The sequence below is a fragment of the Echiichthys vipera genome (genome assembly GCF_963691815.1).
Source record: "Echiichthys vipera genome assembly, chromosome: 6".
In the NCBI taxonomy this organism is placed as follows: Eukaryota; Metazoa; Chordata; class Actinopteri; order Perciformes; family Trachinidae; genus Echiichthys; species Echiichthys vipera.
Window position 1 is genome coordinate 13,337,218 of NC_139831.1, and position 21,699 is coordinate 13,358,916.

Sequence of the window (21,699 nt, forward strand, 5' to 3'; positions counted from 1 at the left end):
GTCAAGTTCTGTTTACATTGTACCAGCCAAAGGGCGGCCAGAATTGCGGGTTTCCGGGATTGTCTGTTGTTTGGTGCAGCTACTGTAGGCTGGCACTGGGTGAAATGGAGTTTGCCAATCCAGCAGCTGAGTGACCTGAGAGGGGCAAAAAAATAGAGTCAATATAGGCCACGCATTCACTCCATGGACTGAGATAAAGGAGTTCAACGGCATTAAAAAGCACGCCGAAAGGGCGGCCGGTGGCACAGTAGAGCTGTCGCCCCATGTAATGTGGCTGAAGGTCCTTGAGGCAGCGGACGAGGGTTTGACTCCGACATGCAGCGAAGGGTGCGGCCCTTTGCTGCATGTCATGTCTGCATGTCTCCCCCTCTATCAGCACATTTCCTGTCTGTCCTATATAATAAAGGCTTGAAAAACCTTTAAAAATAATCTTTAAAAAAAAAAAAGGCACGCCGAAATGGCTATTTTCCTCCTTGAGCGGTAAGCTTTCATGTTTACTAACAGTAAATGTCAGTTAAACTCCTTTAATACTTGTTTTTATGGTGCAATTTGCCGGAGGGGACGGGTTAAAACGGGCTCAAACAGACTCCGGTCTCTTGTAAGCTACTGGGCCGAGTCTAAACCAACCTGGCAACCTGAGTGCTCGAATTATTTTTGTTGTTGCGAGTACGATCTTGAGACACTAGATGTTGTTGTTCTGCTCATTCTCCATATTCAACCTTTAATGTATATATTCTGACATATATATATATATATATTTAAAAACGTTAGAAAGATGACCCCCTGCAGTAACTCTGAGGACCCCCTGTTGAAGCCCTCTCTGCTAAAGCCATCTGGATCACGTGTCAACACCAGGTGTAGTACCGTATCTAACCAGTTGGTGTCAGAAACGAGTCTAATCTGCCAAAAATTAGAAAGAAGAAGAAGTAAAGCGCCAATCACAAACCAGGGCACCATATTGAACCGATGTTTTGATCCAAACTGCTGCTCATAACTTTACTTTGAGTCCTGTTTTTGTTTTTTATTTTTTTGCCACAAGTGAAATTAATAACTCACACGGTAACCATGGCGCTCACGTTAACGGACATGAAGAAGCTGAAGGTGGCCGAGCTGCGGTCCAGACTCAAAGACCTCGGGCTGGACAGTAAGGGACTGAAGGCGGAGCTGCTGGGCAGGCTGTGGTCCGCGTTAGAGGCAGGACACGGTGGGAAAGACGGCGATGAAGAAGGGGGAAAACTGCTAATCGACCGCTCACAGACGCCTCCAGCACCGGCGGAGACACTGGACTCATCACCCCCGACAGGAGCTGGTGTTACTGCGCGATGTAAACCGGACTACACCCGAGAGTACACGGACACCTCCGCACAGACAGATGCAGACACCGGTGAAGGTCTGCTGTCACTGCAGCAGCCCCCCGGGTGTGTTTCAGAGAGTGTGCCGGTGAACAGAGAGGAGGGAGCTCTGTCAGCAGAGGAGATGGGCAGAGGAAGAGCTTTCTACGAGTTCAAAGAGGAGATACGATACAAAAGGTAACGTTTGGCAAAGAAGCATTTAAAAGCTGCAGGGCATTGTCAGGGTATCAGATATGGGGACTAACATCATCGCATATGAATTAAGCTGTGCTCATTGAATCCACAAGAGTCCCAGGTTTTTCCAGTCAGACCCAATTTAGGGACCCCAGTCTGCAGAAATAATCAAATACACCATTGTATAATAGGCTAAAATAGCACATTTATAATAATGTTGTTTGACAAAAACCTGCATAGAGCCTCTTAAAGCATCGAGTCTAATAAGGGGACCAGAGGGGGGTCCAGGCTTAATGTTACCGGGCACTGTCTGTGGGGGGTTCCAGTTAAAGCTATCATATGTAACTAAAAAGACTTGAGGCATCAATTGGTACCAACTATGCTAGTTTGTCAGTAAGGGGGCTAAGAAAAAAGAGCTCTGTGAGGGTCAGAGGTTGTACAATTCTTTAAGTTTTGATTTCTGAAGTACTAGGACATGAGTACTTCTATTTTATACTATTGTCATAAATGTTGATTTTGTGCAGGTGTGGTAGGAAAGAATTTTCTTATTATTCACTGACTGCAGGTTGCAAACCACACTTCCTCTTAGGTTTCATTGACTTTATATCTTTCAGTTGCCTCAAAAGGCAGGCCTGTCTGAATATGCCACAAGGCATGATGGGAAACAACAATTCTACAGTGTTGGGGATGAATATATAGCAAAACTGTCCTAAACTTGGTCTTTATAAATCTATTTCTGGATTTCTTTTATGGAAAGCGTGTTATAAAGCAGCATGCGTCTCCGTCTCTTCTCAACCAGAGCCAAGTCACTACAACCTCCAGTGGACAGAGAGGAGACAGAGGAAGAAGATGAGGATAAAGTCAGACTAGATCCATGTAAGTGAATTTCACCTCATTTATGTTTAAAACTATAATTTGTGAATGTTGTTACAAGTCACGAGAGCAGAGCCGAGTCATTCTGAATCCCTAACTCTCCTTGTTGTCTGCACAGATGACGGTCACCTCCACTTTGAGGCGGGTCCTGATGGTGCATGTGGCCAGCCGCGGTTCTGGGATCGATTCCCCTCGCTGTGGTCAGGCTGCAGGCTCACCCATGGGGTGTTGCAGGGCAGGGTGGGCTTTGAGGTGAGGCTAGAGAAAAAGTTGCTGACCGCACAACAGGAGGAGCAAGCAGGCGTGGATCCTTGCGGCCTGAGAATAGGCTGGTCTGTGGCACACACCTCTCTACTGCTGGGTGAGGACTAGGTTCATTCATTTGAACTGAGGCACTTTTTCTGTGGATGTTTATTGTAGTTCTTCATCTGGCTTTTCTATCTGTCTCATACCAGGAGAAGAGGAATTATCTTTTGCTTATGACGGGCGCGGTAAAAAGGTGTCAAGTGGGAAGGAGGAGGAGTTTGGAGAACGCTTCTCAGAGGGGGATATCATTGGCTGTTATGCTGTGAGTGACGTGTTTTTCATCAAGTCTTCCTCTTTTCACATTCTCTGAGACTTTACTGTCTTGCTGTTGTCTTGTCACTCCAAGATGTGTTTTGGTAGAGTTAGAGGATATTTCTTTATTCTAATCCCAACTGTGTGTGTCATGTTTACACAGTCTTTCTCCACAGACGGTGCTGTTGAGCTCTCTTTCCATAACAACGGACGTTTCATGGGGGCTGCCTTTTTCCTGGACGCCTCCGTGCTGCTTGGTCGTCCGCTGTTCCCTCACGTCCTCTGTAAGAGTTGTTCGGTCAGATTCCTCCTGGACCCCGCAGCTCCTCCCTGGTACCCCGGCCCTGCAGGGTTCACACCGCTGGCAGCTGTTTCCGCTGGACAGAGGGTGCGCGCCGCATTGCCTCGCACCTTCAGAGCACAGTGTGAGGTGCGTTTCCATCCAAACTCTGTGTATAATGGAGAGGTTGAATGCACATTATCACATGGTGTTTTTAGTTTTTCCTCACTTGGCATGGGACGATGTGGACATTTCATGTCAAAATTATCCTGGCCAAAATAATTGCTGTATAAAAACTGTAGCATTTAAAGAGGTCTACAGCCTATTTAATGTTCAAACTTGGAGCTACCTATAGCTCAACTGGTAGCCCGTACGCCCCATGTAGAGTCCTTGATTGTTGCCTCTTTGTTACATGTCATCCTCTCTCACGTCTGTCTGCTATCTAATAAAGGTTCGAAAAAGCCCAAAAAACAGATTAACATTGATGTTAATTGTCCACGTAATTCACTTTTTACTTCTTCTTTTAATAGATTACATCAAATCAGAAGAAGTGTCTATGAACTATTACTTATGGGCTGTTGCCAAATGTAATGTTACGGTTAGAAGAAAAACTGTACTAAACTGCAGTCAATTCGTCAGTCGAGTCACTCATTTTTTTAGATCAGTGTTTAAAAGGATAGTTGTCTCGTGTTGATGATGGATCAAAGTGATGGACCAATTGACAGACTGCCATTTCCATCCCCTGGAGCCATCCTGCCAGTGCAGCTAAAAAGAACATCTGTTGGTTATTTTCAGATGGGATATAAATATAGACATTACAAGTTGTTACATTTGAAATCTTGCGCTCTGTCCCTCCAGGTGTTGTTGATGGTCGGTCTCCCTGGTTCTGGGAAGAGCCACTGGGCCAGGACTCACATGAAGCAGCACCCCGAGAAACAGTACAAGCTGCTGGGCACAGAGGAGCTGCTCGCATGTATGATTGTCAGTCAGACCTCCAGTCTTCACTCTCATGTTTTGTATTCACATTCAAAGATGATGTTCAATTACTGACCAACTGATCCAATAAATGTTCGACCTGTGTGCGCAGAGTGGTGGACAGAGCGACAGCAGGCTGCAGCAGGCCTCTCAGTGTCTAACTGAGCTGATTAAGATGGCTGCTCAGACTCCTGGCAACTATATCCTCGACCAGGTAACTCTTCACTTTACACTCACATTAACATATTCTCATATACTTTTTTTCCAGTTTGGTAGTGTTTGAAAATTTTGTTAAAACAACCAAGAGACTGATATTGTAAAGGGTTCATTATGCTCGACATTAGTGAACATTTTAGTCATAAGCATATGGAATTAATTAGATGCTTGAGCGTTACAGTACTTGGACGTTGTAGTACACCTCCTCAGCTATCTTGTGTCATCTCTGTTCCCAGAGCAACGTCCTCTTCTCTGCACGCCGTTACAAGCTGCAGCTGTTCACTGGCTTCAGGCGCCAAGTTGTGGTGGTCTTCCCCTCAGCAGACGAGTGGAAAAGACGACTGTTCCAGCACCAGACGAGCAACAGGGAGCAGATCCCCGAGACCGCCCTGCTCAAACTCCAAGGTCCAACTTGTGCACATTTTATTAGAAGCTTAACATAAGAGATGCGGGCAGCTGTTAAGTGGTGTTGGAAGGGTATGGAATTACTCTACACACTGGAGCTGCTGATAATGAATAGTCATATCAATAGTGACGCATCACATGCACGTCATTTCCTTCATGCTTCTATGACTTAACTTTCCTTGTCGTCTCCAGTGAGCTGTAGTCTTCCAGAGCAGCAGAGCGACCTGCTGGAGGAGCTGCAGTACGTCGAGCTGCCTCAGGAACAAGCACAGACGCTCCTGCAGGAGTACAAAGATGAGGCTCGCAGACTGCTGCCCCCCATCTCCAAACAGGAGAAGAAGAAACCCCGATTTCAAAACAAAAGACCCCACCCTCATGGCCCTCCACCCTCGCATAGGTTCCAGTGGAGTGGAAATAACGGTCAGCATGAGAAATGATGGGCAGCGTGTTGGGAGACTTGATATTTTTAGATGTTAAATTGATTTCTTTGCGATCTTTGTAGGATGGAACGACACAAGACCTTACACGCAGCCGTGGAGGCAGAAGCCAAGATATGTGAGTGTTACGCAGCTGTGAAATCCTACATTACAAACCTCAGTGACTACGTTCACATGGACACTAATTTTCCACTGTTATTCCCAATAGGACAATATTCTGATACTTGATACAAAAGCAGGCCTTATTCCAAATGTAGCAGTTCGGAGTATGCATTTTGGGTTTTTACCACACTTTGCAACAGTTTATAGCTTCTTGCCTGTTCACAGCTCTGTGCGTTGCTATGGCTGTTGTACACAAACCAACTAGCTGACATTTTCCAGGGCTTTGGTAGAGATGCATGCCCAAAAGAAAAGCTCACACTTCTGATCAGAAAGAGAAACGCCTACTTTTGAAGATTATGAAAGACTTGGATATCAGTAGGTTTATGGATGCACGCAAACATCACAATGCCGACCTTTTCGAGAAGGTGGTTGAAGGAATGGTTAGAAAGCGGAATATTTTGGGCATGTAAACGTAGTCAGTGTCACATAATTTGGGGTTATTGTCCCTTCTTCTTGTGGTTCAGCTGAAACTGAGCTCTAATTTAACACGTAACTGCTTTTAAAATATGCTTAGACACGCAGCCAACAGCCACTTTAACTTGATTTCACAAAGTAAACCAAATCTCATTGTCCTTTAATGTTGTTTTTTGTAACGTTTCAGTGGGGTGTGCCTTATCAGGGCCAGGGCTACTACAGAGATGTTGGTTACAGCAGCTATGAAGATTACTGTTGAAGAAACCTGGAGAAAGAGGAGCGAACTGCTGCTGCACTCTCTGTGTTCACAAGGACAATTATTCTACGATAAAAGAGCCAACTACATCAGGAATTTATATTATACAGAGAACAACAGACTACAGTATGTTGCACTGCTTTGACCATTAACTAATTATCAGTGTGCAGTGCATTTAATAATTGTACCAGAGACAACCAGGTCACTTTTAGGACTTTTCTAAATTTTTTATTGTACAGTGTACAAATTATGAAACAGTACTGTATTTTTGCAGTTTTAACACTAGCATTGATCAGAGAGTACTTCAAGTAAAAAATATAATTAATCCCTGAACTTTAACGATTTCTCTTTGTGAATGTGGCTACATGTGACTAACTGGATCCATTTTCTGATGCTCTGGCCTCAATGCTGTCAGGCTTAACGGCATGATAAGGCAGCACAGCACGACACATTTAGTTATTATTTAGTGTCCACTGTTATAAGTTACGGTACTATAGTGGGCAGGAGAGACAAATGGATAAAATCATGTTTCAACACCAGGCGTAGTACGATTTTTAACACAACCAGGGCACCACATTGAACCGAAATTTTCATGCAAACTGCTGCTTTTCTCAAATCTCTCTCCTACAATACACACGCACACGTCATTTAACTGACGTTGCTTTAAAATGAAGGCTACAGAGACCCGACTGTCTCATTTTGTTAAGCGCCTGTTGCCCTGAATCCTCTCTCCTCGTGTCTTCTCTTCACCTCCTCTATAAGTAGCAAGGAGAGGAGGCAAGGAAAGGAATCGAGGATGTACAAACTACAGTTTACTTTGATGCTGTTTTTTTAACACAATGTGAACAAGGACTCAGCTGAATTTATAGGCACGGTGAGACGTTTACGGACATCAAAAGGTTGGTTTAAACAAGTTAAAATATTGTGTGTTAATGAGCCATTTCTGGCTGTTCCTGGACCAATAGTTGGTGGAGCACACAAACCAAATATTAGGCTTAACACCAGTATTGGTCATAAGTGCTTAAAGTCGAAGAGTAATCAATCCCTGAACTTTAATGGAAAGGTTTTTGAATGTACATTTGATCATCTGGATCCATTTTCTGATGCGATCAGCTGAGCGTCATGTCTGCTCTGGCCCCGCTCGCCGTCTGGCTTCACTGTCTGATAAAGCAGCACGGCTCCTTTAGCTGAAGGACACAGCTCCGACCACAGAGGGCTGCTTCTGTCCAGCTGCAGAACCTCCTACAACATTTCGGGGACAACGAAAAGCAGTTGTGCGAATTTACACCTTGTTTTTACACCGTACTTTCCTTCTAACGCAACCGCCAAAACAAGAACACTCACTCTTGAGCTGCTGTTCAGACAATTACACATCTGTAACTAGAGATTACTCACCGTTCTGCTGAGGAAGATTATATCTATGGACTCATGGGCCTCTGCTCCTCCTTTCCAGTACAATTTTCTGACTTCATCAGATGTCAACGAGCAACTGAGGTCACACCAATGACACAGACTTTGTATATCTTTGTAAAGCCAACTTCCATCATATCAAATTGAAACTGAAGAAATGAGTACCTGACAAAGAACTCAGCACTTGGTCTGTCGGCGCTGGTGCGATTCAAAGCGACCCCCATCAGGACCGGCTCTCCAAGGGAGCTCAGAGGAATATTCACCTGCGGACGGACGGACGGAAGACGGGATGAAGGAAGTACGAGATGAAATATCAACATACTTTTAGTTTCCAAGGAATTTCTAAACTCAATATCGGAGATTTTCTCTTAATGTTCAAATGGTTACTGATTTTTATTTTATATTTTGAATTATTATTTTTAAATGGTTCAACCATCAATAAAAATATCAACAATTAAGTCAGTTTTCACCAGGAAAGACTCAAAACGCTTCCTGATTAATTTGAAAGATTTTATAAATCACTTTATATTCCACACAGCTCATCTTTGAAAATCTTTTTCAAATCAGTCGTTATTCTTTGTTGTTTCATTGATCTTTTCATGAGTCTTTTGAGCTGGTCTTTGTCTTCGTTCATCACTGAAAGACAGAAGTTTTCTGACCTTTGACCTGCTCACACTGCTGACGTAACAGTTCATCCATCATCAAAAACAATTCAGATAATAAACAAATCGTCTAATCCACCAAAAAATCTAAATATTTGCTGTTTCCAGCTTCACAAATGTAAGGATTTGACACTTGTCTTTGTCTTACGTGATAATAAACTGAATATTTTAGGTTGTTTCCTTTCCCATTTGCACTTCACTGCTGCTATTCCATCATATTCATTTATTAATTAAATGCTTTATTTGGTGTCGGTGACTCTTGCCGTCCCCCATGCGTTTTCACTATTTTCTGACTAAATTATTAAAGATCAAATCAGCAATATAACATGATTACAAAAAGTATAATTTATATCAGCAATAGTTTAGAATGGGATTGAAAAACAGAGACTAATTTATTCACTGACAAACCATCAGGAAATAAAAGAATATAAAGCTCTGCACTTATTTTGTATGCCGATATTAAATTGCCGCCTTTTGTTTTTATCCAATAAATCATGAACAGACGGTGAGTCCGCAACATGCAACGTTTCGGGCCCCAGCCCTTCATCAGAGATCCTTTTAAATCATATCAATGTAATAACTGCAACTAATAATCATCTTGATGAAATAAGAAGTTTACAGTGGACTTTTTTCCCACCTCGTCTCTGATTTCGGCGCACACAGACGAGAACAGCTCTGAGACGACGGGCCTCTGCTGCATCATGTCCACTCTGATCTGCTCCTCGCTCACTGCCTGGCCCAGACGCTCGCACACCGCCTGAGGAGGTGCATGATGGGACATTTAGCACATCAAGCATATTAGATCAAACACTGGAAAAATCTGCAGAAGTTTGTAAAATTAGACAAGCTTATCCCTTTTTATCAATTTAAATTCCTTCTGAAGGACGCATATGCTTTCTTTGAATTATTCTGTTATAATTGTGTTTAACTGGCTCATGCATATTGTAACTTTCGTGCTCTTGTTTTGTTTTATATGTACTGTGAAATTCTGAATGGCCCTCCCTGTTTAAATAAAGGTCTCAATCCACCTTTGGCTCTGGGTGACCTCCAGGGATGTCCAGGAGCCCCCCTGCCTCTGCCACCCTCTGGCTCCTCCTGATCAACACCACTTGACCGTCATCTGTGCACAAGACGCCACCCACGCCCAGAGGCTGAGCCAGCAGCGCCAGAGGATCGCCGTACTCCGCCTCTCCGCGACGACGCAGCTCTGTCACTCTGCACGACCAGTTTGTTCCCAGGTAATCTTTGTAGCAGGTGAGGCCAAGTCTCAGAGTGAGGCGGGGCCCGGGCTCTTGATCATCTGTGCTCGTAGATTCACTGTAAGTGGTTGACGCTTGTGACGACGCCCCGACACTATCGCAGCTCTCTCTCTGATTCACAGGACTGTTTCTTTTGTCCAAACTGCTCTGATCAGCGTGCAGGGAATCAGTAATACGCAAATTCTCCTCCATCCTGTGTCGTCTTTGTTGTAATTCCCCTTCCTGTTGGGGTGGGTCAGCCAAGCAGAAAGAGTGAAGTCTGAATTTGGACCCGTTGAAAAGCCAAGGCTCCGTGGACACCCGCCCTGTCCACACCTCGTCTATTTGACGCTCTAGAGCTGGATCCGTCTGCCTGTTGAATCTGGGGAGAGGAAGCAAAACAAACTCTTCAGGTTACCACAGTAACATTCTGCCCATTATGCAACTACTATATTAAAATGGGACATTATCATACTCTATTTTGGGTTTCTACTAGAACACATTTGTATGATTTAATGTTAAAAAAAAACACATAATTTGTGTCTTACTTTGTCTGAATATACCTGGATTCCTCATATAACACTCCATTTTACATTTGCACATTATTACAGTACTTTTGATCTGAATATATTTATATTGTAAATTTGATATTTTCTTTTATATATATATATATATAAACTGTTTTATATATATGTTTTATACTTACCTACCTACCTAATTTCCCCTCTGGGATAAATTAAGTTATCTATCATATTTCTGTTTTTACAGATATGTTTTTTGTATAATATTAATGTTTGTATAACTGGAGTTTGCAACGAAAATAATTTCCCCCTCGGATTATTATTATAAAAGTATTTATGATTCTGATTTAGCTCCTGTCTCTTTAAGACCCCCTCCTGAAAGAGCCCAGTGTGCTCTGACAACATTTCTGGGTCTTATGCATCTGTGCCCTCTGAGTCTCTGCGTCGTCATTGCAGCCGGGGGATGACTGTAACAGCACTTTATACCTATACTGTAGTTGTGACATCACAACCGTACAGAAGTCCTGTTGGCTCGTTTAAAGACACAGTTGCTGAATACTGGTTGTGTGAGTTTCTCTGTGCTCTGAGTGTTTTGATACTTTCACAGTATTTATAAAGCACCTGAACCTGTTTTATAATAATAGAGACATGGAAATCTTACTTCTTACAATATGGGACCTTTCAAGGAGAGGGTTGGTGTTATTCCAGATCTTTCTTATTGTCAACAAATCCCATAAAAACACATTACTTCCATGTCTTTGACCCCCTGGAGCTGAAAACTTGATTCTTTAAAAAATTAATCCAATGTCCTGACGTTTGAGCCATTCCGTTGTTAAGTAAAACTACTTTACAAATATACAACTGTGTGGTTTTCCAAACATTTCAAAATGCCTGATGTTATTTAGTTCCTACCTGTCAGAGAGCTCCACTTGTACTTGAGACTCGTTCAGGCCCCTCCAGGCTGCACAGTGCAGCAGCACAGACACCTCCGGGTCCATCACCTCTCAGTGTGGATTATCACTGAAGGCTTCACTCACGCCGCTGCAGCTCTGTCAGCGTTTTAACGGTTAATGTTTCTGTTGAGGGAACAAAAAGCACAGCAAGGAAACAGACGATGTAAACGTATTGTAAAGATTAAATCTGCAGTTAATAGCAGTATCAGGAAGTAGACGTGTCTCCCTGCACTCCTCGGTGCACAAACAGACACACCAAGAACAAACACACACATTCACACGTTGACACATTCTGAGATGAGAGCTGGGCAGCACACGTCCCTTTGTTGATTCATTTATAAGAAATCTGTTTGTTTATTTCTGCACAGCATGATCTGCACCTCTGCAGAGTCCAGGAGGTAGGCTTGTACCTTTCCAGCTGTGACCCTAAAATATCCAAGCCAAGTAAATCCCCACGCACTGAGCTACTGCTGCTCTAATTAAGTGAATTAGTTAAATAATACAGTGAACACTTTTCTCACAAGGGGCAGAAAACTGGTTCTGCTGCTCCTCTCTTTATAATAAGTTGTAACTGCAGCGGCCTGTTCGTGGTGTTAACACATACAGCAGCAGTTTATTTGACCCTTTTCCTTCATTTAAGCTGTTTTTTTTTGGTTGTTGTTTTTTTACTAAATGTAAACTGGAAGTGTTCACCCCTTAAAAAAAAACAGGCAAATAGACGAAACATCACATTTTTATTTGTTTGTGAGCAAGTGTCCAGCTCCCCACGGATCACACAGATGTGACTGTGCTTTTTCTATTTGTTAGATTTACATCAGTTAGTCTCAATGTTGTAAACTGTTCAGACTGATAACTGACAATTTCAGACACAAGGACAAAGACCAACCACAAGTTCTCATGTAACACGATACTGCCTCCTGTATTTTATAAAGCATGATGCTACTAAAGTAGCCTGGGAACCCATAATAGTCTCCTTTCTCTTACCTTCCAAGGAGGAAGCGTGTGCACATGAACAGAAGTGTAGTTTCTTCCTCTTTTTTTAGACAGAGGCAACATGTGTTCATTATCACCATCCAGTGACCAAGAGTCCGAACTGCAGCTCTCTGGAGATATTTGATTATTATATATTCACATCATCAGAGAGGTTTTACTGACAGCTGTGTGAAATCCAAATTATTGCACGTATTCTTAACAACGGGACATGTTATATTATATCCAGGTTATACTGGTGGAATAAAACAACATGTATTTCACCTCTGGATGTGAGCACGGCAACAACAGGGTTAATTTCCTGGTGACACGTGCAGCAGGGGGCGTGTTTGTGTCGTGCCTGGAATCAACAACTTCCGATCATAACCAAAATAAAACTCCCGGACAATGAGACTACAAAGTAAATATTGTGTGTAAGAAATGTCTTTTTGCAAATTAAAATGTAGAAGTTCTGCCTCTACCGTTGGTCGCTCACCTTTATCCCTTTTTATTTTTTTTTAACTATTAACTTGTTCGTTCTTCTGTTTTAATTATTTTACTTTTACTTTTTTATTAATGTATTTATTCGTTTTTTGTCGAGAAATCAAACAAGTCACTATTTCATGCAACAAAGCAAACTTTTCTCCCTGTTCTCCCTCCCATCGCCTCCTCCCCTCACAAAAGAAGAATAAGAAAACTGTGTTAAAGCAATAAAAACAAAATAAAATAAAAACTGAACAAAAAGTAAATTAATTAATTAAAAATAATGTTGATAACAATAGAACCCTGGATATGGTATATACCTTATCAAAGATGCTGACATAAACATTCTTAATGTGTCCTAGTGTATTTCCTGTTGCAGTTCATGTGAATGACGGAAGTTAAGAAGGACCAAGGCTGTTGCCTAGCAATGTACTGTAATTCTGCTGAGAAGGTCTATACAGTACATATATGCCCACATGGACACAGATACACATACATGTACACATATAAATGCACATTGCATATTGATTAAACAAACAAGTATTGAAAATATATATAACACTGATGCATTTTGAGGGCGTTTCTCATATATATGCCCACATGGACTTTCTCCTCTCTCAGAGCTTCCTCCTGCTGTAGCACGTTACCAACATTGGTGTCATGTTTTTAAAAAGATAAAAAAAAGGTCTCCAAATGTCATCAAAAACATGTTGCTTCCATCTAATAATGTGTGTTATTTTTTCTGTTCTCATGTTTGATGCGATCTCTTGAATCCACCTTCAAGTTCTTGATCCATCAACTTTTTTCCAGTTAAAGGAAATGATACTTTTATATTGCAGTATACACACGTCTACAAATGTAGATTATTTACTTTTTAATTGTGGGATAGTTGGATATATACCCAGAAGAAAAAGGTTGGGGTCCAGTTGTAACTTATAATATAATATAAGTTACAACTGGTAAATCAAATTAATAATATCTTGCCAGAAGGGTTTCACTTCCACACATTCCCCATATGCAGTGGTACAACGTTCTATAGACCGATACATCGGCCAGATGATATAATCTGTGTTTTTTAGGTGTATTGGTATCGGCCAATGCAGGCTGCTGCCTTCGTTTTTTCTCAGCATTATTTACGGACAGGCGTCCACGGGCAGCTCTGTGTTGCTGTAGACACCTTTTTTAAGTTCAATAAATGTTCCTTTTTTAAAAAAAAAATGGAGACTTGTAACATTTGTTATCATCATTGTGTAATTTTTATGATGTAAATTGAGGAAGCAAAAGTCGTATCAGCCTCAAGAAAACCGGCAGTCCGTATCGGTCAATGGCTTGGGCTGATGTAAAAAGAAATCAGTCGATCCCTCTCAATTCATTGCACTTAATACAGTTATCAGGGATATTATCATTTAACTATTATTTTACTTTTTAATGCTATAAGCGCTGTTCTTCATGGTTTTCTAACTTATATGCTTTTAATGTAAAGCACTTTGAGCTGCATTTTTTTGTATGAAGGGTGCTCTATAAATAAAGTTTATTATTATTATTATTATAGTTGTGAGGAAGGGAAAAATTGGGCGCTTTATTTTGAAGGGTACATCTCCCTTGTTCCGGTTTAACTGCCGCTAACATCAGGACAATAACTGTTATGAAACTGAGTCCTGCAGGTATGTCGCTTTTCTTTGTTAAGTTCTGACTTTAAACTTGCTCCAGTTTTGTCTTATTATTCAACATTTGTTCTCCTGATTGTTTCACAGCACGTGCTTGATAAATTAGAGCAGTTATTAGTCATTAGCACAGAAAAGCTGCCAGGTCCTCAAAGCTAACCCCGGCTAACGTTAGCATCTGCAGCTCAGAACAAAGTGTCTCCACTGGGAACTCCCTGACCCCAGTTTGCTTTTTACTAAACACTTTATTTCATACAATGACTCACAAGCAGCAATGTGTCGCTAATGAAAGTGAGTTGTCATTTTTAATTCAAAGTGTGTAACGGTTTACACAGTTGCACCAATTTAAGATGACAGTGTTTTGAGTCAACGAAGCTGCACGGTGGCAAAGTAAATGACACGTTTTAAGTTTCTGCAGAATAATAATAATAATAATAATAATAATATTAATAATAGGAGAGCTGCTGGGGATGTTTGATGAAAGTCCTTACACTCACCTCGTCCTCTGTTGTTGTTGTCCTCGTGTCAGCAGATGAGACAAAAAGTGCTGACAGCAGCATTTTCAACAGAAACTGAGAGATTAAGTCAGGAAACTATCTAAAACCTACGTCAACCACTTTTCTTTTTTTACAGCAGCAGTTTATCATTTTATTTTAAACTTTTTAATCTGTTGACATGCACAACACAATTATTATACAGGATCAGGGTCTTTCTCTGACATATAATAATGATAACAAACTTTATTTATATAGCACCTTTCAAAAAACAGTTACAAAGTGTTTTAGAAACATTAAAAAACAAAATTAAAAGTAGACATAAGACAGAATAACACACAGAATAAATGTCATATGAAATCAATAAATCACAGAAAGGCCATTTTAAAAAACTAGGTTTTTAAAAGACGAGACAGAGTTTGCAACCATGATCTCCTCGAGCAGGTCATTCCCAAGTCTTGGTGCCCTTACTGCAAATGCTCGACCACCTTTCAATATGAACCTGGACCTTTGAACAACCAACAATGATGCATCCGAGGATACAAGGGTGCGGAAAGGGACACAGGGCAATAGATCACTGGTTATCAAACTGTGGTACTCAAGCTCTCTGTGGTGGTACGCGAAGGAATCTCCAAAATAATAAAGAAGGAAACATTAATTGCTCAATGAATATAATGCTAAGAAAATACTTGAACTTTGAAGATCTGTGAAATGTAATTTAAATTAAGTTTAGCATGTCCTGTAATGTTTTATCAGCCTGTTACATGGTCATGGTAATGATTTACGAGCTTAACTGTGATGGTAGGATAATAAGCAGAGGTAAAATGATTGGTCACCGACGTGTCAGTTCTGATGCTACCCTTCCTACAGCGTGGCTGTGGATGAAGACCGCCAACAATAAATACTCTTCTGATTAGGAATAAACCTTCCTGTCCGTAGCTGACTAGTGTACGCCTTTGCTGCTGTATTTTAACATTGGTCACAGTGGTGGTACTTGAGAGAGCCTGATATTTTCTGAGGTGGTGCGTCATGTACAAAGTTTGAGAACCACTGCTTTAGATGATATCTTATGTGCACACTAAATAGTGCATTTTTACTATAATTTAATATATTGCTTGTATGGTAGTCTTAAGGGAAAGGCCAGATACATTTTGTTTAATTAATAATTTAAATCTGGTTGTCCATGGTTAGTGATATGCCCGCAGCCATTTCTGTGTCGTGGTTATGTTTCTAGCAACCACAGTGGTTTTTAACAGATTTCTTTTGAAGTGAAGTCAAACGCCTTCAGATGGAGGCTTGATTTATGAGACTTGAATACTCAAAGTGCAGCATAGACATTTAAAATGCTGTGAGGCGCGGGTCTGCCCATTTAGTAGTTATTATATCGGTTTAAAATATCTCTCTGCTTCTCCTGTAATGTAGTTTTTATTATTGATGTTGTCGACATCTGCCCTCTTTGGACAGGTCCTCTGTGTGGAACCTCAGACATTTTCCATCATGCAGGTGGAGGCTCAGCTGCGTCTATGTCGGAATTGTCTTTGGTGCTGCAAGAGCGGGCTTCGTCTGCTCTCCCGGAGCTCTGCACACAGGTAAACTTTGTGTTTATATACAGGGTGTCCCAAAACATTTACACACACTTTAGCAGCTGAAAACTCAATTTATATATAGTATACCCAAAAGACAAAGTGTACGCTATGATACCTGCAACAGTCACTGAATTGGGGGCAGCTGTTAACACCAAGTGAATTGTTTCATGATGTGTTTGATTCCATTGCTTCGCGTTTTCAGCAGTGTCTGCACCAGTTTGAGAACAGGCGGTAACAAAACAATAAAATGTTTGTAAATTCTATTACATTTTGAAAATTAAATGCATTTTAATAAACACCTACGAAACAATTATTAAATATATATACTGTGTATATATATATATATTTGGGACACCCTGTATATATGTTTGTGTGTGTTGAATTGAGTCATTATTACTGAAATCAACTTGTGTTTTGGTGCTTGTCAGTATTGTTTTTTTGTCACTTTGTCACCACAGCAAAGCTGTGAACTACTACGATCTGCTGGGAGTCAAATCTGATGCGTCCGTGGAGGAAATTAAAAATGCATTTTTCGACAAATCTAAGAAGGTAGTGTCATCATTTGTTTATAAGCTGTGTATTTAGAGATGATGTCTCGCCACATGAGGGCAGCATTTCACAGACTAGTTTCTACTTATGAACTGTTCCCACAGTTGGCTTCCTGATTGTTTGTTTTCACATTGCATCTCCCAGTGTAAATAAGGATGTGCGTGTGTATTTACCTTGTGGTTCTGGCATAATTTAGGGGTGAGACAACTCACCATGTAGAAAAAAAAACGAGGTTGTAAGGGCAAACTATACATTTGAATGCATTTGTTTGAAAGAGAAACCTTTTTGTCCAGATTAGTACATGTCTGCATCAAAATATATCTCCTAGTTTATTTGTTGGCTTGGTTTCAACCTCATTACTGTAACTGCCCCATTCATCATGCAGATGCACCCAGACAGCAACCCATCCAACCCGGCGCTGCACAGCCAGTTCGTAGAGCTGAACGAGGCCTACCGAGTGCTGAGCAAAGAGCCGAGCAGGAAGGAATATGACTTCAAAATCAGACATCCATACAGGAGGGACCAAGCCTTCAGATCTGCCTCCAATCACACCAGCTACAGAGCCAGGTGATATACACACAATCTGTCTGTGCTCGCATACCCTGACCTCCCCCCCCTCACTCTTTAACACTTTTCATGTGGGGGGAAACAAAGACAATGTTCTTCTGCGACAAAAAGACAAGATAATTGTAAAACTATGGCCTTGTGGGAACACTCTCAATGGACATGCTATTCTTGTGAAGACTGAACAACTGAAATCTCAAGCACTGCAGCAATGTTGACTGAAGCGTTAATCTCTACTTTCCCACAGAAGGACAATGACACCTGAAATTATTGGGAAGAAATTAAAACTTCACCATTGTGCACAAGTCTAGAAACTGTGCTTTCAACGTTACTTTTGTGCAAAGTATAATATTACATTAAATACATGTTTTTGGGTTGTTTGTTTTGTAACTTGTTAGTTATTTTAAATCCTGATAGTTTTCTTAGTTTTACAGAAAAGGCAGTAAATCAGTGCGTTTACTGTCTTCCAACAGCCGAATGGAAGAATCAGAATCATAAAAAGTTTCTTGCTCATCACAATTTACTGAAAATTGACTCCTTAATAGTCCTTCAGACTTGACAAATTAACGCTTCAGTTAAGACTGTTTTTAACATTTGTACCATGTCCACCTCATGTTTTTTAGCACACATACCCAGGAGAATATTCGTTACTGGGAACAGTTTCGTCAGGCTCAAGCACAGGAGATGACAGCAGAGGAGTGGCAGAAGAGGAGGAGGAGGAACTTCCGCCTGGTGGGCTACTGCGTACTCACTATGGTGCTCAGCATCGGCGCCCACATATTGTTCTTCAGGTAAAAAAACTGACACATGATGAAGCCACTTTCAAAAAGTAAATCATTAAGCATTTAAGAGGTGAATGTTAGATAGAAATTATGTGACAATATCCCTACTAGAACCTTGTATCGAACTGCAGTCCATCCATCTTATCTGCACATTCACATGCAGATGAATTGTTTGTGGATGTGTCTCTGTGCCATGTGTGCTGACACAACCTCATGGCATGTAGCCTTTTAATAGTTTTCACACACTGACACGTGTGACATTAATATCAGCTGGACAAACTCATAAAGAAAATTGAGAATGCAGGCTGCCTGCTGAGCGGTGAGTTATTGGGTTAAGCAAAGATATTCTGCGGAATCAAGTGTTTCTCCGACTCTTTCAGGAAACTGGAAGAAGTTCACAATAACTTCATGGACGAGAAAGATCGAGTCATCACCGAAATTTACAATGAATCCAAAGAGAGGGCCAGGTGAGTGCACAAACTCCTTTTAATTAACCTGCAGGTTTTTTTCTTCAGTTTGATGGCACATTCGGGTGGTGGCAGTAAACGTGTTTTAGTTTAATGATACTTGAATATTGGGCTGAGTACAAATGTGTCTCCTGTGCCGTCTCTCAGGGTCAACGGTTTTAAGAAACAGACTGAAATCCTGCGTCAGAAACACGCGGAGTTCCAGGAGAAATACAAGATCCGCAACAATGGAGAAGACAAGTAGGAATGTCTCCAGCTGCACTCTGCCGTGATGAAGTTTTAATTGCCAGCAGGTGGACGGAGGCATACAGGATGTGGTACTTGTTTTAGGATTTTAAAGATTTTGTCCGTGTTTGTCCTCGGTTGGGATGCTGAGGACTTGGAAGAAACACAGAACGTGTGTGTGATGTGAGAGGGTTTAATCTGGTGTTTCTTCATGACCAAGCTGAGCTGCACATCAGACTGAGTATTTTTGTGATGTGACGGTCAAAAGGATCCAGCTGCAGTATGTACACAAACCTTTCCAATATTTGTCCAAAGGAGCTAGAATGAACACTGTCTAAACTGCCTCTTAATTACTCACAGGACCATGGTATTTATGGTCATCAACCTCACTGCTGAGTTAGTGGAGCCCACAGTTAACCGCAAATGTATGCCAGATGACAGCGGATGTGCTGAACAAGTCAAGATGAGACAGACTAAGTTTAATGCCAGTATGTTTCTTGCTGAAAGATTTGAAATCAGATCTCGGGCTGCACACAAGAAAACGCTCTGTAATGTCCTCTTAAGTCTGATGTAGTCTCGCACAGCCAGACCTATCACCATGCTTTGTTTTAGCACTGTGCTAGCCTGGCTTACAGGATGCACAGTGCGACATCCAGCAGATGTCAGCCTTTCCGTTGTCTCCGCTGTCTGTTTTGCAAGGGCACCGTTGCTCCATTCAGGGCTTAACAGGGATGTATTGATTCCTTAAATGCATCTTGAGGAGAGAGGTGGTCAGTCAGAGGAGCTAAGAGCGAACATGCACAGGCGTATCCTTTAGGGAAGTCTTTACGGCACAGACGACGAATAAAAAAGGCGTACCACGCATTTGAAATATACAAACTATGGCAGCCGCGCCACACGTCACATATTTAATTAACGTTGCTTTGAAATTAATGCTCTGAAGGCCCTCTCGTCTCGTCTCTCCTTGCGGACTAAGACACAAGGAGAGGAAGTGGAGGAAAGGAATCAAGGATCTACAAACTGAGAAGAATGACAAGTGCAAAGTCAAACTTTTCAGCAATAATGGATTGCATGCCTGTCTCCTAATCACAGTTACGGATCTCGGGACATCACTGTCAAACTCCTCATTGTTCCCTCTGTTGAGCCCCTCTGTTACTGTAGAAAGCAACACCATGCGTAAGAAAACGTCCTCTGTTTATTAAAAGTGGAGCCAGAGAAGAAGAAGCTCAATATGATGACTTGAAAAGCGTGTGACAGTAATGTATTTAGAGTCAAACTATATTGTTTTAATAATGAGATTATGAAGATGGTTCACATTGAATTGGAAGACGTTCACTGGTTATTTCAACATTTACCACTTTACCTCTCAGTTTTAAGATATTGGAGATTGTTGTTGCTTTACTGTTTTTGACTGCCTTACCTATTACGTCCCCTGAGTGGATGTCAGAGGGAAATGATTAAAAGAACGACTTTTTCTCATCAATCGTTACTTTTGTTTTGTCTGTTACATGTGTGCTTTGTTTCTGGTTTTGATATACAGTAATACATACAGACAGATAAATCCTCCCACACAATTTGAGATTAGTTTTTGAGAAATAACCTTTAAAAGGCTGATTTAGCATTGCAGGGATTTCTTCTATCAGTGAATTATTGAACATTATTTTCCTCTGATTGTCAGAGGCATCAGGCCCAGGCATCCAGACGGAGACAGTTGCCTTTTTAATGAGCAACCACACAGAAGAGTCTGTACTTTTGTAATTAGATAATTATTGATCTGAACTACGTCACAATTCCCAAGTTAATTTTCCATTATCTCTGTGCAAGTGAGTTTGAGGCATATACGGGCATATTTCCATTCTTATGAAACACTTTTTAAGAAAGTCCTGCATACACATTTGTTTGCTGTGACATCATGGAAAAAAGAGGCGTGGTTTCTGGTTGTTTTAAAGAATACGTGCACAGGTATGATCTGAACTGAGTGGATTACAGTGTGAATTGTGTTTTAAGAAGAGACGTTGCCTCTTCTCTTCTCTGTCCTGAGACCACAGCTGGAGATAACATATCCCTGCTCACAGACACCCTCACCCTCATGTGGCGTGTGAGTGCCCTGTCATAACCCAAACACACTATAATGACTGAGATTCTGGTGTCGACATGCCTCCACACACACACACACACACACACACACTTCATAGGGAAAAAACGCTCTGAAGACAGTTTTAATTGACTTTAATCTTTAGTTCAATGAGCTGCAGTGGAAAAGCGTCACAGATCATGCTCTGAAATAAAACCCTGTGTATCTGACATGCCCTCTGATTTATTATTTAGAAAACAATCGAGCGATATGGAGTGGAAAAATAAATCATTAATAGAAAAGTGAACCGCAGACTAGTTCACCACACTGTTATTCTGAAACTGATTCTCACATATTTGAGATGATAATATATTAATATTATAATAATGTATTATTATTCTCTGTGTTCACATTTAGAGTGTCTAAATAATACAGTAACATTTCCTCAGCATGTTTATCCGCGTAACACCACAATATCAACCCGCCTCCTGACATCAAAAGGTTAAAATTGTTCAAGTTTTGTGTCATTTCCAACAGACGTGGCCCTTTCGAGAAAACTTCCTCGGAAATTAGAGTTAATGATGATTTATGTGGAAATTACTCATTGCCAGATTGCATTACTTAACACTAAGGCTTGGTCACAGCCATCTCCACACTGTCAGGTCTTTTATTCTTGTTTGCCATATTGGGGGGGAAGGAATATCCACATTTGAACTGTAGGAACCAGTAAATTTATGACACTTTCTCCTTCAAAGATTAAACGATTAAACAATTATCTAAAGTTGCAGATTCATTTTCTGTGAATAATCACCAATTCTTTCTTTACTACACAAGAATAGTAGAATAAAAGCCCAACAAACAAGCAAATGTTCAGGAATGATACCACTACACTTATTGTCCTTAGGGCCCTATTCCCCACTTGTAAGGGCCCCCCCCCCCCCCGGATGCCTCCCCTC

At 41.2% G+C, this 21,699-nt stretch overlaps 3 protein-coding genes across 3 annotated transcripts; 2 read left to right on the forward strand and 1 right to left on the reverse strand.

The window, feature by feature from the left end:
* Nucleotides 1-1,086: 1,086 nt before the first annotated feature.
* Nucleotides 1,087-6,105, forward strand: LOC310947966 (heterogeneous nuclear ribonucleoprotein U-like protein 2; the record flags this gene model as incomplete). The annotated part of the gene is made up of 11 exons (XM_083914956.1): nt 1,087-1,529; nt 2,326-2,402; nt 2,518-2,760; nt 2,855-2,967; nt 3,121-3,387; nt 4,096-4,218; nt 4,325-4,426; nt 4,665-4,833; nt 5,026-5,253; nt 5,336-5,388; nt 6,034-6,105. 11 exons carry the CDS (start codon nt 1,087-1,089, stop codon nt 6,103-6,105), a joined length of 1,890 nt encoding a protein of 629 aa, XP_083771082.1.
* A 330-nt stretch (nt 6,106-6,435) lies between these two features.
* Nucleotides 6,436-10,992, reverse strand: nudt22 (nudix (nucleoside diphosphate linked moiety X)-type motif 22). Its single transcript, XM_083915857.1, has 6 exons — nt 10,846-10,992; nt 9,203-9,794; nt 8,812-8,931; nt 7,678-7,775; nt 7,498-7,591; nt 6,436-7,344 (listed from the first exon to the last, which is right to left on the reverse strand). Exons 1-6 carry the CDS (start codon nt 10,929-10,931, stop codon nt 7,186-7,188), a joined length of 1,149 nt encoding a protein of 382 aa, XP_083771983.1. The 5' UTR covers nt 10,932-10,992; the 3' UTR covers nt 6,436-7,185.
* A 2,968-nt stretch (nt 10,993-13,960) lies between these two features.
* Nucleotides 13,961-20,110, forward strand: dnajc4 (DnaJ (Hsp40) homolog, subfamily C, member 4). Its single transcript, XM_083915122.1, has 7 exons — nt 13,961-14,002; nt 15,961-16,085; nt 16,541-16,631; nt 17,017-17,198; nt 17,819-17,986; nt 18,358-18,444; nt 18,592-20,110. Exons 2-7 carry the CDS (start codon nt 15,994-15,996, stop codon nt 18,686-18,688), a joined length of 717 nt encoding a protein of 238 aa, XP_083771248.1. The 5' UTR covers nt 13,961-14,002; nt 15,961-15,993; the 3' UTR covers nt 18,689-20,110.
* The last annotated feature ends 1,589 nt before the right edge of the window (nt 20,111-21,699 follow it).